Source organism: Equus quagga, chromosome 8 (assembly GCF_021613505.1).
Source record: "Equus quagga isolate Etosha38 chromosome 8, UCLA_HA_Equagga_1.0, whole genome shotgun sequence".
NCBI lineage: Eukaryota > Metazoa > Chordata > Mammalia > Perissodactyla > Equidae > Equus > Equus quagga.
In genome coordinates this window covers 108,246,949-108,261,751 of record NC_060274.1, presented here as the reverse complement: position 1 = coordinate 108,261,751, position 14,803 = coordinate 108,246,949, and the positions used below count along the sequence as shown (strand labels likewise).

General features: G+C 56.5%; 3 protein-coding genes across 3 annotated transcripts; 1 reads left to right on the top strand and 2 right to left on the bottom strand.

Moving 5' to 3' along the window:
- The first annotated feature begins 451 nt into the window (after positions 1 to 451).
- LOC124243335 (collagen alpha-1(II) chain-like) lies at positions 452 to 5,626 on the top strand. Its single transcript, XM_046668945.1, has 7 exons — positions 452 to 515; positions 603 to 735; positions 1,615 to 1,703; positions 2,079 to 2,182; positions 3,769 to 3,836; positions 4,145 to 5,359; positions 5,447 to 5,626. Exons 2-7 carry the CDS (start codon positions 697 to 699, stop codon positions 5,624 to 5,626), a joined length of 1,695 nt encoding a protein of 564 aa, XP_046524901.1. The 5' UTR covers positions 452 to 515; positions 603 to 696.
- A 642-nt stretch (positions 5,627 to 6,268) lies between these two features.
- On the bottom strand, positions 6,269 to 8,814 carry ATP6V1FNB (ATP6V1F neighbor). The gene is made up of 2 exons (XM_046670517.1): positions 7,924 to 8,814; positions 6,269 to 6,378 (listed from the first exon to the last, which is right to left on the bottom strand). The coding sequence occupies exons 1-2, from the start codon at positions 8,342 to 8,344 to the stop codon at positions 6,269 to 6,271; spliced, it is 531 nt and encodes a 176-aa protein (XP_046526473.1). The 5' UTR covers positions 8,345 to 8,814.
- Positions 8,815 to 8,903: 89 nt separating this feature from the next.
- ATP6V1F (ATPase H+ transporting V1 subunit F) lies at positions 8,904 to 11,566 on the bottom strand. The gene is made up of 2 exons (XM_046670518.1): positions 11,321 to 11,566; positions 8,904 to 9,386 (listed from the first exon to the last, which is right to left on the bottom strand). Exons 1-2 carry the CDS (start codon positions 11,476 to 11,478, stop codon positions 9,185 to 9,187), a joined length of 360 nt encoding a protein of 119 aa, XP_046526474.1. The 5' UTR covers positions 11,479 to 11,566; the 3' UTR covers positions 8,904 to 9,184.
- Between the last annotated feature and the right edge of the window lie 3,237 nt (positions 11,567 to 14,803).

Below are 14,803 nucleotides of genomic sequence, written 5' to 3'. Positions count from 1 at the left end.
TGACCCACAGTGCCACCCCCGTGGCTAAGTAACCCACATCAGAGTCGGGCAGAGTCCCTGTGAGACTTGGCTGGGGTCCAGGCCCCGGCTCAGATGTCAGGGCCCTGCATTATTGAGCTCAGGAGCCTTTGTCTCCTCCTAGCTCCTGTCCCCAGTTCCTGTCCTCCTCTCTCCAGGCTCCAGCAGCAGAGGGAAAGGAGGAGGGGACATCTGCCCTGGCCCCCCACCCCATGGAGCAGGCAGCCACACCTGGGGGCCTAGGGCTGCCTTGTAGCCCCAAGCAGGCCTTGGCTCTGTACCAGCATCTCTTCCAGCACCCTGCAGGCCTGGGCCAGCTCCGGGCAGCACTGCAGCAGGTGAGGGCAGCAGGGCACTGTCTCCGGCAGGACAGGCTCTCTGTGGGGCCTGACTCCACCTTGCCTCTGCAGGTGCAAGAGGGCCGGGCCTGTCCCTCAGGCCTGGAGCTGCCCACCATGCTCCTGGAGATGGAGCGGAGCCGGTGGGCCCAGGAGCAGGTAGGTAGGGGCTGGCCAGGGAATATGACAGAGGATGGGGTGGGGGTGGGGGGTCCCCTCACGCCCTGACACCCCATCTTTTTGCAGCTCCTGTGGGACTTGGAGCTGCTGACCGGGGCAGGGCTTGGCCTCTTCTGGCCTCCTTGGGCCCAGTTCTGTGGTCCGAGGGACCAGGCCTCGTATGCATGGAGTCAGTGCAGTAAGCCCTGTGGTAGGACAGGTGGGGGCTCTGAGCGGCTGACGAGAGGGGTGAGCAGGGGCATGGCTGAGGGTAGGGGGTCGTGTGACATTTGGGTGATGGGACTGCTGGGGGCAGTGGAAGGAGGGAGGGCTTTGGAGACAGATGGATCTGGGTTCAAGTCTCTGCTCTGACATTCCCTGTGGACTGTAAGTCTGTTTCCTCGGCTACAAAATGGGGGAGATAACAGCTTTGTCTCAGAAGGCTGCTGGGAGGACAGTGACCTCATACATGTAAAGGGTTTAGCGCCGTGCCCAGCCCACGGGACCTGCTCGTTCTGTGCAGGCTGCTGTTACCATTCCACAACTAACTCTATGGCCGAGTCAACTGCGTGGTGATATCTAGCAGCCTTTAGGCATGGCTGTAGCATGGGAAGAAGCAGGCCTGCAGGGTCCCAGGGGGCAGAGGCACTGATGCCCAGGGTGCCCCTGAGATGATACACTGAGCAGCTGCAGCCACAGGCCCCTCCCTCCAGGCCTGGTGGCTGGGCCCACTCCTCTAGGAAGGAGGGTGCTGTGGTGACTGGGGAATAGGAACATGCCTCCCAGTCCTGACTCAGCCACCAACTGCCTGAGGCACTTTGGGCAGGTTAGTAGCCCTCTCTGTGCCCAGGCATCCTCAGCTGTAGCAGGATGGGGTGTTGCTGATGACCACTAAGGAAGTGTCTGGCCAACATTGTTGGCCAGGACTGCAGTCTCATCTGAAGGCTTAAGTGGGAAGGAGGGATCCGTTTCTAAGCTCCTTCACTTGGAGGGGAAAAGGGGAGTCCCACAAGGGCATGGAGGCCAGGAGGAGGGAGCACTGGGGGCCCTCTTAGAGGCTGCCTATCACATTGGGAGATGATGCCCTGTGTTGGACTAGGGCACCCCCCAACCCTCCCAGAGTTCCAGGCTGTGCCCATCGCCCCAGGCTGGAGACTCCCTGAGCCAGAACCATGAGCTCCTGAAGGGGTGAGTCTTTCTCCCAGGGAATTCTGTCCACTCCGTGTTGCCACACAAAGTGACCACACACTGGACCCTTTTCCCTGTCTCCTTCCCCAGTCCTGCCCAGTGCCCCCTCTTCGTGCCCCAGGCTCCTCCTGGGGTTCTCACTCTGTTGCACTCACGTGGTTGCCCCACAGCTCCTGGAAAGGGGAACCCCAGAGTTCCACTTCCTGGGATGCAGTGGTGCAAGAGTTGGGGGAGGCTGCCCTGGACTGACTTTGGGTGTTGGGGTGGGAAGGCTCAGCAGCCTGTTGGGGGTGGGGAGACTGGCAGACAGACTGCCCCCACTTTCAGAGCCCAGACGCAAGAGGTGCATCTGAGGCAGCCTTTGCACTCCTGCAGGGGGCAGGCGGTGGACCCCTCATCAGCCCTGGATCTGGGTGAAGCTGGGAGTGACAGAGATCCAGGGTGGGAGAGCCCTGGCATGCCTGCAGACCCCACACCTGGTATGTTGACAGGAGGGGTCAGCAGCCAGGAGAGCAGGAGCCCCTGGGCTGGGGTGGCCAGACCCCACTGTGGGGAGATGGGGACGTCCCAGGGTTCCAGTCCACTCCTCGCTCATTCTTCATCTCCTACCTTTTCATTGGGTGCTAGGGGCATCCAGGGATGACAAGTAGGTTTTATTTTATATGCCAATTCCACCCGAGTGGTCCTAGCTGGCTCAGGCACTGTGTCCAGGAGGATTCTGAAGCTAAGCTGGGGCTCAGAGGAGAGTGTGCTGGGAACGGCTGTCCATGGCTGCCCACAGAGGAGGGAATGGAATAGCAGCTCCATGCTGCCTATTTGCCACCGTTATGCCAGGCATTGGGGATATGCAGAGCACAAGAGAGACCTGGCCCCACCACCTGGTCCTGCTCTAGGAGGAGATCACAGCCTAGTGAGAGAGCGTGACAACAAAGAGGCCGTTAGGATTCACGGGGGAGGGATGCTGAAAGCCTGGGGTCTGTTAATTTAAATGAAACAGACTCTCAAATGATTTGTTAAATAACAAACCTAGCAAAGCTATAAGCTTTTAATTGTTCCATCATGCATGTGAGAGAAGAGGAAAGTGCCAATGATTATTTTCTGATTGACAGAGAAATTTTTACACATATATTATCTCTTGGCAATACAGAGATATCAATCACAACATTATTTCTGGAGAAATAAATTATCTAGTAAGACAACAGATTGGAATTATGGGGGGAGGGAGATGGAGGCTATTTTCAGAGTTCATGGCAATAATTTCTAAAGGCTTGGGAGTCTTATTAGACCCCTTTGTTCAGAAACTCTTCAAAAGACATTTATTTTCACAGAGAACATTCCCATTTGGTTACTGTTATGAATATTCACGCGTTCATATTGCATAAAGATGGAATATTCTCATGAAAGTTCTCAATTTAAGACCTTATGAAATCAAGTTCTTTTAACTAGTTTTATGGATGCAGAATGACTCTCCTTCCTCCACAGCTGCAAGGGAGCAGCGACATTTCATCTCTTTTTTTAGATTCCTTTTGTTAATTATGAAGACTTGCAGTTTTTAGGCCAGGCTCTGGCCTAAAATTTCACTTCTTGAATTTCATTTGATTTTGCTGTCACTAAGAAAGAGCTAAAGAGAATTTTCCTGAATAATAGTAAAGTAAGGTACATACAATGGGCTGGCCGGGCCTACCAGAACAAAGTGGGGTGTCTTTATGAGGGACTGAGGAGCCCGGCAAACAGTCCCTTCCTGCTCCCAGGCATCCCCTGGTGGTTTTGAGGAAGAGGGTATGCAGGTTTCTCTGAGGTGGTCTGCCTGGGCTGGGAGGATGAGGAAGATGGGGTCAGCTGTCGGGAGGCAAACCTGACAAGCAGGCACACGGCAGGCTATGTAAATAAATGTGGAATGAGGAACCACGACAGCCTTGAAGTTCAATACCAGCCCTCAGGGCACCCCCTCCCCTTATGTGCTTGGGACTCCCTAGGCTTCCTTCTTGGTTCCAGTTCAGGTGCGATGTGTGTGAGGGGCTGGGATGTGAGCAGAGGGCTCCCAACATCCGTCTTTCTCCCTCAGGTTGCTTACAAGAGCTGAACCCCACCATCACCAGCAGCTCTGAGGAACCAGGAAGCTCAGAGTTCAAGGTGACAGTGTTGAAGCATCCTAAGCAAGAACCCTCTCAGATTGGGGATGGCAGAGGTGGGGTCTGCCTGGGAGGAGGCTGCTGGGGTGAGGTGGGGCCACCTCCTGTAGCCAAGTGGAAGAAGGGACCATCACTGAAGCACCTTTTACACTACAGAACATGGGTTAACAAATTCAGGAATCAGGCAAGGTCTGTAATGGAAGTGAGGCCCACTGAGGCAGCCCCTGGGGTCTCCAGGCTCCCCTGGGGCAGTGGACCCAGAATGAGGTTTCCCTGACGAGCCTGAGACAACATGTTCTTCCTTCCCAGGACCTGGCCCGAAGGGAAGAGAGGGGCCAAGCTGAGCCTACCACCCAGAGGCCCTGTCAACCGCCATCCAGGAGCCAAAGGGGGAGAAAGCTCACTCAGGGAGCCCCAGGGCCCTCAGGCCTGCCCTCTCAGAGCCTGCCCGAACCCCAAGATCCTCCTGAGGGGCTAGGCTGGAGTCTGGGCCAGGAGAGAGCAGAACTTCAGAAACTGCTGAGGATTGAGATTCCTCAGAGTGAGAGAGAGGAGGACCCTCAGGAACAGAAAGAAGAGACCCCCCAGAGTCAGAAAGGGGAAGCGCCCCCGGGGGAGAACAAAGAAGTTCCTCGGAGTCAGAGAGAGAAGACACACCAGGGTCAGAGTGGGGAGCTGTCTCAGGTTCTGAGGGAGGAGGTCTCAGAGGGTCAGAGGTGGGAGGCCCCCCAGGGTGAGAACAAAGAGGCTTCTCAAGGTCAAAGAGGAAATCACCCTAAGTGCCAGAGAAACGGGGCCCTTGTGGAGCCGACTAAGGAGACTCCTCAGGGCCGGGAAGCAAAGATCCTTAAGTCTGCCGAGGACGGAGGCCTTATCTCACAAGGCTGGGAGGGGGCTCAGAGAAAGGCATCCACACAACCCCGGGAGGAAGGCGACTCCCTGGGAGTTCCGGGGGACTTCTGCAGGTCCCTGGGGGAACAGATGCCAAAGCCTGGGGAAAGGGAGAGGCCAGGCTCCCGGGGAAGGAGCGCCCAGCTGATGCAGCGTAAGACCAACGGCCAGAGACCAGAGTCGGCACCGGCCGCGGGAGAGCAGAGGGCCGCCAGGGACGGGGCGCGGGCTCCCCTTCCATCCCTGAGGCCCCCGGCCCGGCCGCTGCCCCCAGGCCCAGGAGCCGTGATGCTAGCGGCCCCCGGCCCCGGGGGCCCTGATCAGCCGGAGCGCGATCCGCACGGGTTGCAGCACCCGGGAGGAGGCCGCGGCCCGGCGGCGCAGGAGCTGGGCGAGGCGAGGGGGCTGCCGGCGGGTGGCTGCGCGGGGCTGTCGGGCGCCCCTGGGGAGCGGAGGAGCGGCGAAGAGGCCCCCAAGGCCTCGAAGGCTGCGTGGCCCGCGCCCCCGGGCAGGGAGCAGGCGGCGGCGAGCGTGAGCGCCGCGCAGCAGGAGACTGCTCTGCAGCGCCTGCTGGAGCTGCACCGCGAGGCCCGGCGCCGGCGACGGCAGGACCGCGAGCAGCAGCAGCTCCGGGTGCGTCCCCGGGCCGGGCGGGCCCGCTGGAAGCCGGGGCGCCGAGGGGCGGGCGACGGGCCGGCCACTGACCGCCGCCTCCCTCAGGTCCTGGAGCGCCTCCGCATCGCCAGGAACCGCCACTGCCGGGTTCACCCGCTGGGGCCTCCACCCAGCCCGGCTCCGCTCCTGCCGCAGGCAAGACCTCCCGGGGGAAGGCGCTGGGGCCACAACCAGCTTGCCCCGGCGGGGGCGGGGCCGAGCTGGGAGCGACCCGGGTCCCTTTGAAGTGGGTGCCCCGCGCACCTGCTACGACACCTAAGGAGCGCAGGAGGGGCGGGTCTGCCCGGGTGCCGCCCCTTAGTGGCTCCAGCGAGCCGGGGGGCTGGGAGGTGAGGGCGCTCAGCGCCCGGCACCGCCCCAGGAGGACGCAGCGGGGCAGCGGCGCGCCCTTCGGGAGCAGCTGGAACAGGTGCACCGGGAGAGGACCGGGCGACTGCGGGCCCTCAGGGCCAGGTGAGGGGGTGGGCCGAGGGGCTTGTGGGGCGGTGGTGGTCCTCTTTCTTTGGCGTCTGGGATGACAGGCTACTTTCTCCCCAGGAACACCCAGAACTTCCAGCAGCTACTGTGGTCCCCTGGCGCTGAGGAGCCTGCCCCTGGAGAGTCGCGCTCACCCTTCCCCGCCCCCTCTAGCCATTGCTGAATCCTCAAGGGGATGATTAAAGAGATGGCGGTTAAGGAAATAGCAAAAGGAAACCTGCAGGTCAGCAAGTGCCGTGGGTGGTGGTTTCAGAAAGGCCCATAATGCAGCCTCAGGGCCTGGGAGAGCCGCAGACACACAGACACACAGACACACAGACAGCAGCTTCGCCCCACCAGGAGGCGTCGTATTTCCTCTTCCCTCCCCTAAGCCCACTGTCTGGCCCAAGGTCAGAGGGCTAGGTCCCGGGGGTCAAGCAGTGCGAAGGCCCCGTTCTTGCGGAAGAAGGATTCAATGCGGCACGTCTTGCAGGAGACCATTTCTTGCTTCACTGGGGGCCCTGGGAAAAGATGTCAGAGGCCAGGAATGGGTTCCTGGGAAAGGGAGCCCTGCCTGCATAGCCCTAGGAATCTGCCCATGTTGTATACTTTGTACATGTAAAGAAATAAAAAGTACTTCTGAGGAGTAGGGCTATGAGAAAAGAGGGAGCTGGCTGGGTGCCCGGGGTCAGTAGTGACGGCAGAATGTGGGTCAGCATCATTACCCCTGGCCTCAGGATCCTCCACGGAGGGAGGGGGAGTAGGACACCTGGCCTGCTTGTCACAGGTGCGGAGTTAGACTTCTCTGGGAGAAATGGGGCTGCGTCTACTTCCTGCTCCCCTTCTGGGGCTTGCCTCCTGCCTTTGTTGGGAAATTGCTCCCTTTACTCCCCCTTTAGGGCCCTGGGGAAAGCGGGGGGGACTTTTTAGGCAAAATCTCAACTGTGTTTATCCCCAACCATCCACCTTTGCTGCGCAGGCACTCCAGCAGCTGGAGAAAGACACATGACTGTGTAGTCTCACTTGAAATTCATGACCACAGACAGCAAAGCGACACTCAGCATCACTCAGAAATCCTGCAGCACTCCCTGGCATAGTCCTTTTCCCACACCTAACTCTTCCTCTCTCTCCCAGCTGATGACCTTGACTCAGCCTCACAGAAAAAGCAGACTCAGTCCAGATGGATGGCCTTCCTGCCAACATCTCGCTATCCCTCTCTGTGCCCCCTGCCTCTCCTCCTGTCAGATCCCAGCTTCTCGAACTCCCTGGGTGAGCCTGCCCAGTCTCCCAGCTTTAAAGAGCACCTATATTCCGATGACCCCAAATCTGCATCTTCAGCTCTGACCTTGCTCCAGAGGGCCAGACTTCCAAACACAGTCGCCTCACTGACACCCCCAGCACAAGCCTCCAGCCCTGCCCCTCTCCCACGTCTTCCCTGTCCGGGCCACTTCAGCCAAACACCTGGGCATTGCCATTGCGTTCTTTCCCCCTTCTCTCATTCAATCCATCAGTGAGTTCCATAGATTCTTCCTCCAAAACATATCCTGAATCTATTTCAGGTCTACTGCTAATCACCCTAGCCCAAGCCACTGTCATCTCTTGCCAGGATAACTCAAAATGGATGCCCACTCACCTGCTACTCTTTCCCCTGAAAAAGCCCTTACCCACAGAACAGTCAGGGTTTATTTTATTTTTTTTTAAGTACATCAGTGTCACTTAGCTGCTTAAAACCCTCCACTGGCTTCCCCTTGCACTTAGAGTAAAACCCAAACTCCTCCTCCTTGTCATTTAGCTCTCAGCCTTTAGGTCTGCAGAGGCCTTGCTGACAATCCAGCCTACAGCAGCACACACCCCTCCCCTCCCCCATCACTCCCTAGTCTCATGACCGAGCTTGTCCCTCTCAGACATTTCCTTGCTCTTGTTTATGGCCTGGACCCCTACTAGGATGGACGCCCTCAGAAAGGAATGTCCACGTATCTGTGTGCCTAGTGCCAACAGCACTGCCTGGCTCGTGGCAGGTGCTCCGTGTTCATGAGATGAATCATTTCTGGGAGGTTGGGGCTCACCCAGCTGCCAGCCATATGTGAAGTTGGTGGTGATGGGGAAGAGGTAGCGCATCTCTGGTATATCCAGTTTTCGGGTGTTGAGGTAGCGGTAGCGCCCCTGGAAGTCGTGGGAGATGCCTTCATACAGCAGGGCCCGGGTGGCAGGCAGTACTGGGTACATTTCTGACTGAATAGGAGCCTCCAGGGCAGGGCTGGTGGCCCTGGAAGGGACTGCTTTGGGGGCAGGTGGGGGTGAGAGTGGGGCTGTGGGGTGCAGAGTGGGCAGTTTAAGGGGCAGGTGGGCTGCAGCCTTAGCCTTCTGCTTGGCCTTCGCCATCGACCCATACTTGCGGTGCCATTCACAGCGCACCATTTTCTCCCTCAGATATTCCTCCTTCCAGAAGTTCTGCCGCAGCGTATCCATGTTGAGTTGACGTGACATGGTGGCAAGGGAAGAAAGAGTACCAGGGTGGCTGCCGCTGAGGGGTGAGCACAGCAAGCAGAGTCCTTCTGACAGCACGTAGCTGCCCAGGGAGAGTCACCAGGCAACCAAGCCTCACCTCACACAGGGCCAGGGTTCTACTTGCCATGCCCTCAGCAGACCTCACATGCCTTGCTTCCTGAGGCAGCCTCAGGCCAGGGCCCATTGGCTAAGAGCCTTGATCCCCAAACCTCTTGCAGGATCCAGGCCTGGTCTAGTATCACAGACTTCCAGCTTTCCTGTGCTTTCTGCTTCCATCCCTTGGGGTGAGGTCCTCTCCCAGCCCAATACAGACTGAAGTGGGGGAGCCAGGAGCCTGGGCACCAGCCTCCTCCTGTTCCTCCCCACCAGAGCTGGTCTTCTTTGATTCAGAGCACCAGTCCTTGAGTTATGGCCTTCTGGCACAATCTTCCCGGTACACCTCGTCTACGCCCGGGTCTTTGGCCGAACCTTTTCAAGCCCTGCCAATCTAATCCCCCCAACAGCCTCACCCCACAAGTGTCCGTTCTAGCACCCAGCCTCAGTTTGGAGAGAAGAACATTTCTTTAATTTAACATCAACAATGACACTATGTAACAGCACAGGGAAGAGGTAGTGGAGAGAGAAGACACTCAGGCTTCCTGTTCCCTAACCAGCCTTGATTTTAATGGCAGAGCCCCGGCAACCTAGAAGCACCTCACCTAGCCTCTCAATGGAGTGGGAAGGGGCAGGGAATTGGAAATCAGAGGCTCAAAACTACAGAAGGGCTGATGGCAAGCCTGGGGAGAGGCCGGAATGGAGGGAGGGGCTGTGGGGAGTCCCCTAACGCAGGTCTTCGGCCGTGAACATGCCCTTGGCCCTGCGCAGGATGGAGTCCTTGGTGGCGTCATAGGGGTGCTCCTTGGATGGGATCTCCAGAACGGCCGGAATGGAGCGCTGGTGGGCATCGAGCGCGTGCCGCACCATCTCTGCGATGTACTGGTTGATAAGGATGATGCCAATGTCATCCCGGTTTAGAAACTGCCTGTTGGGAGAGATGAGAAGGGAGTCCAGGGCAGCCCATTCCAAGCTGGTGGGCTGGGTTGCAGAGGAGAATGGGCTTGACCCCGAGAGCACAGAGGACAGGGGAAAAGGTGACTACACTAAACTCCCTCCATTCTATCCAGAATCAATTTCCTTCAAAAGCTAAGGGCCATGGCTGTCAGGGTTGGCGTCTACGTACCCTGCTTGGAAGGGGACTGGTGATGAAGATTAGGGTGCATGCCAGTGCATTGTGTATGCTGCCTTTGGGTAGGAATGGGAGAGGATAAGAATATATACGTCTGTCCCTTTATTTTTGCATAAAGAAAGAAACAAAGTGGTTATCTGTAGGGGTGGAGGTGGGAGGTAATGAGGTAGAAGAGGACAGGGGTGGGAGTGAGACTTCTCAATGTGTATACCTTGCAAATACTAATTTGCAAACCACATGAACACATTAACTTCTCAAAGGAAAGCAAATTAAATTATTTTTTTTTAAAAGAGGGCTAATGAGACCACTAAAGGCCTCAAGGTCTACGCTGATGAGGTGCAGAGGGGAAGCCTGGCACGAGCCCATAAAACAGCAAAGGAAGAGGCAAATCAGTAACGAAGGCGTCACACTTCCCGGACAGAGAGAACCTGGCACTGGGATCTTCCTTTCTTGTGATCACCCATTCATTAATTTATTTATTCATTAAAAACTATTTACTGAGAATCCACTCGTGCCAGGCACTGGGGGAGGTTCAACTTGATGATCTCTGAGGTCCCTTTTGGTTGGAAACATGGCAAGTTCTTGGAGTAAAACTTGTCCTTCTCCCATTACAACTTGGGTCATTTTACCAGACTGCTTAGAGATCAGCCTCCCGGGTCAGGGCCTCTCATACCCCAGGCAGCAGGAACCAGTCTCAGCCAGCAGCTCAGGGCCCGACTGTTTAGAGGGAAACAGGTCAGAGTGGTTTGTTCCTGAGACTTGGCAAGAAAGGCCCCAGAGAAGGGGTGAGGAAAAGAGTTAGTAGGCTGGCATCATCAATGCTAGTCACCAGGACGCCTCCTGGATTGAAGGACATGCCTGCACCCACACCTTAAAGCTATCAGTCTTGATCCAGGGCAGAAAATGAGGACTTCAAGTGCAAGGTCTTAGCAGAAGGCAGGACAGAGTCCTGGTATTCCGCCCACTGTGCTCAAGACAATGGGAAATTCCAAGGCAGACAGGAGAGCTGGACAAGCAGAGTGTGGACCTGGCTCAAGAGAGGCAGGAACGGTTGGCACTGGGTTCAAATCCCCAACCTGCCTCTTCCAAATGGTGTGACTTTGGTATGTGCCTTAACCTCTCTGAGCTTTAGTTTTCTCACCTGTAAGTGGGAATAATAACCCATACCTTACAGGTCGATTGTGAGCCTCTAAGGGAGATGCAAATACGAGAAAGCCCGGGACCACCGCCTAGGTATTCAGTGGATGTTTTGTTCCTTTAGGGATCAACTCGCAAAGAGTCGAGTGTTTGCAGTGCCGGGAGCCTGCTCTATGGATGAACTGGGAGAACCCCTAAAGAGGCGCCGAGACTGATCCTCTCCGGAGGCTGGGTGCTCTGGACGCCCCGCTACCGCGGGCAGGCGGAGTCGGGGGGCGGCGCCCATCACGAGCTCTGTTCCTCTTCTCTCCTGACACACCGTCATGTGAGGGGGAACTCGTGGACCCGACGCAGCCTCGGCCCTGCCGAGCCCCAAAAAGGGAACTTGGGGCGCGGAGACCTCTGCTCCGGAGCGGCGGGCGGACCGACTTCTCTGACCCTCGAGGTTGGGATCTGAACCCTCCGTCAAGGTCGGTAAACCCAGCGCAGGCCCGCCCGCCCGCCCGGTCCCCGCGCCGCCCCCGCGCCGCCCCCGCCTTCCTCCCGCGCCCCCACAGCAGAGGGTCTCGCTCAGGCCTTGCGGGCTACCGTACCGGAAAGTGTCTTCGATCTCATTGATGGGTGTATCTTTCTCCACCACCAGGAAATTAGGGTGGCGGTTCTTGTTAAGCTCCCCTATGCCGCCCAGCAGGAAGCCAGTCACCGTGTCCTCGTCTCCGATCACCGCAATTAGCTTCCCCCTCCCTGCCATCCTCGCAGCCAGGCGGAGCTCAGCCGAGACCACCTGAAGTCACCGAAGCTCCGCCTCCGCAGCGCGCCGCCTTTTCGGCCTCACCTCCCGCCCTTTAGACATGCGCAGTTCCACCACTCCGCCTCCCGGGACATGCGCATTAATCGCAAAACCGCCTGGATCTAAATACGCCTGCGCCATAAAGAGAGGCCTGAACTCGGGGACTACAATTCCCAGAAGCCTGCGCGGCCCCGCGTACTTGTCCAGGGTCGTAGGATCGCTCGTTCAAGGAACGGCTTGAAGTCTACTGCTGGGAGATGCCGAGTCGGCAAAGAAAAGACACGACTCCTGTTCTTGACGGCAAGATCTATATCCTGTATGTATGTAGGTAACTATGGCACATAGTTTACAGTCAGTACATACTTATTCAGTTAATAAAAGGATGAACAAGTTAGCGATGATACTGTCTAGTGAAGTAGAGCTTCAAGTGAACAGGCAATTACAAAGCGGTGTGTGAATTGCTAAAATGTGAGAAGTACGCGAAAGCAGGCATCAGGAGTAACTAACCCAGGGGGCGAAGGGGCACTCAAAGAAGGTTGCCAGCAGGATGGGGGGATGGAAATGAGGACGAGAGAGTGTTCTGGGCAAGAGTAACAGCATGTGCAAAAAGGCTTAGTGACTAGAGAGCATAAGTGCCTTCAAGAAAAATTAAAGAACCCAAGGAAGTTATCCTGCGGACCAAGTTGTCCTGAAGCCGCTGAAGGATTTTAAGAGAGAGAATGCTATCTCAAGATTTATGTTTTTGTTTTTTTTTGAGAAAGATTAGCCCTGAGCTAACATCTGCTGCCAATCCTCCTCTTTTTGCTGAGGAAGACTGGCCCTGAGCTAACATCTGTGCCCATCTTCCTCTACTTTTTATTTGTGGGATGGCTACCACAGCATGGCTTGCTAAGCGGTGCCATGGCTGCACCTGGCATCTGAACCCCTGAACCCCAGGCTGCCGAAGCAGAATGTGTGCACTTAACTGCTGTGCCACCAGGCCAGCCCCCAGATTTATGTTTTAGAGAGCACTGTGCTGTCTGCAGAGGCAAGACGGAAGGGGGCGGGGTGGGGAGGAGAAATGTTGCGCTTAGAGATGATGGTGGCTAGTGCTCAGTTAGTGGTGATGGGGACTGTGGAGAAGTAGATGGAGTCAAGAGATATTTAGAGACAGAATGGACAAAACCAGTTTTTGGGCTGGATGTGTCTGGGTAGTGAGAAAGAGACTGAAGTGACTTCCAGGTTTCTGGCCTGTACAGCCAGGTGGACAAGCAGAGAGCGTGAACTCTGAGATGAGCCGGTCAAAGGGGAAAGGGCTGCCCTGTCCTCCTCCATTTTAACAGGCACCCTGGTGTCTGGCATGTGATTTGCCACTTTAGAGTGCTTGAGACCGCCAGAGGGGCTGGTCTAGTGGTTATTTGTACAGTAGACCTGGGATGGGGCACACCTGGTTTGAATCTCTGCCCTGCTCCTAGAGGTATAATTTTGGATTCATTACCAAAATTCTCAGGGCCTTGGTTTCTCCAGATAATAGTAACCCCTCCTCAATGGGGTTGTAGGACTAAGTCAGATAGAACCCATAAATGCTCAGCACCCAGGACCATACTGTGGTTGGGGGAAAGCAGCTGGCTGGACATCTGTAAACACAGCAACACACGGGTGGAGGGCGGCAAACCATCCAGGAAAACACCCACATCTGGGGGCGAGCTTGGAGGGAAGGCAGAGAGTAAGGAAGGGTGTGCATAGAAGCACCTGCCTTAGTGCCTGGCATGGAACTGACCCTCAGTCGCCACGAATGGTTGGTCCTTAAGAGAACGGATCTCGCCTTCAATGGGTTTGTCAGGTAAAGCAAGGAACTGGGACAGTGCCACATTCATCACTCACTCCTTCGTTCAACCAGTGTTTATCAAATGTGGCCACAATTAGAGGCTGAGGATACAAGATTGATAAAATATGGCTTTTGTCCTCTAGGAGCTCCCTGCAGGACTGAGGGGAGGCTGAAAAATATCACAGGGAGGGCGGCATACAGAAAGAGAGGCCCTGGAGGGGTCTTGAAGGGGCAGGATTCGGAGTGAGGAAGAAGGGAAAGAAAAAAAGAGGAGCAAGGCAGATAGGCTGCTGAGTGAAGAGGAGAGGAGGGGGGCTTGGAGCAGACCCACCACCTCGTGCTGAAATGTCCGGGGACAGGACTAGAGTTGGGGGATCAGTTGAGTGAAATACTTCTTTGCTGCTCTGGCCACTCAGTTGTTCATTCGTTTATTCATTGGTCACACCTGTCGGTATCCGACCTCCCAGGGTCAGGGAGCTCAGTCTGGTGGGGGAGGCTGACTCACAGATACATGGTCACAGATCGGGGTGGTAAATGCAGCCAGAGATGTGCCCCAGGGCAGTATGGGAGCTGGGGTCTGATCCCGGAGGGGCAGGGAGGGGTCCAGGAAGATGAGGGTGGAAAGGCAAGAGTGTGCCTGGGTAGAGGCCCAGACTGCAGCATGGGTGCCCAGAAAACTAGAGGCTGTGAAGAGGGGTCGGAGGTGGAGGTGCGATGGACAGTGGGCGCGCTGCCCAATATGGGGGGCTTCTTGGATGAATGGGTGGGGAGGCTGGTGCCTGAACCTAAAGTCCTTGTTAGGAAGAGTAAACTTTAGCCTGGAGCAGGACAGAGCCAGAGAATGGCCCTGAACCAGAGCCGGGTATAATCCCTTTAATGTGTCCCCTCTGGCTACAGCAGTCGGGGAGAGGGGGATGGATTCGGACTGAGCTGGCTGGGGCAAGGGAGGCTAAGAGACTGATGCAGGAGTTCAGGAGGGAGACCCTGAGCAAGGTCAGGGCTGGAGGTGGGGAGGGAGCAGGGCTAGCTTTGCCCCAGGACCTGCCTGGAATGAAGGTTCCTGGATTTGCATGTGGTTCTGCCTGCCTGCTGGGTGAGGAGCATTCCTGTGAGTCAGTGCTCACTGTTTTAAGGTCCTAATTTGGAGAACATCTTTGAGATCAGGCTGAGCTGAAACTGGCCTCCCAGTGGTCCTAGGGCAGTCTTCTAAAACGTAGTGTCTACCTCCCTCTCCCATTAGATCTTTAGGAATCTGAGGACCGATCCCCCGTCCCTGAGCCCCACGTCCCTGTCCCTTAACACACCCCACCTCCACCCTTGGGTCTTTCAAGCACCCCACCAACATCCCAGACCTCTCCAAATAGGTGGCCCAGAGGGGTGGCCCTCTGCCCCAGGCCCTTCATCTCAACCTGGGTCAGTCCTCCAGGGGACAGCCAGCCGGCCTGTTCCTCCCTGGGGCCTGATTTAGTGTCAGCAGGC

Bases quoted from the DNA above. Each gene is read 5' to 3' on its own strand.
- LOC124243335 (XM_046668945.1), top strand. From the start codon at position 697: ATGCATGGAGTCAGTGCAGTAAGCCCTGTGGTAGGACAG. The intron at 1,704-2,078 runs GTGAGTCTTTCT...GCACTCCTGCAG, and splicing joins AACCATGAGCTCCTGAAGGG to GGGGCAGGCGGTGGACCCCT. The intron at 2,183-3,768 runs GTATGTTGACAG...TTTCTCCCTCAG, and splicing joins GCCTGCAGACCCCACACCTG to GTTGCTTACAAGAGCTGAAC.
- ATP6V1FNB (XM_046670517.1), bottom strand. From the start codon at position 8,344: ATGTCACGTCAACTCAACATGGATACGCTGCGGCAGAACTTCTGGAAG. The intron at 6,379-7,923 runs GTGAGCCCCAAC...ATCTTTTCCCAG, and splicing joins CACATATGGCTGGCAGCTGG to GGCCCCCAGTGAAGCAAGAA.
- ATP6V1F (XM_046670518.1), bottom strand. From the start codon at position 11,478: ATGGCAGGGAGGGGGAAGCTAATTGCGGTGATCGGAGACGAGGACACG. The intron at 9,387-11,320 runs GTACGGTAGCCC...CTCTCCCAACAG, and splicing joins GAGATCGAAGACACTTTCCG to GCAGTTTCTAAACCGGGATG.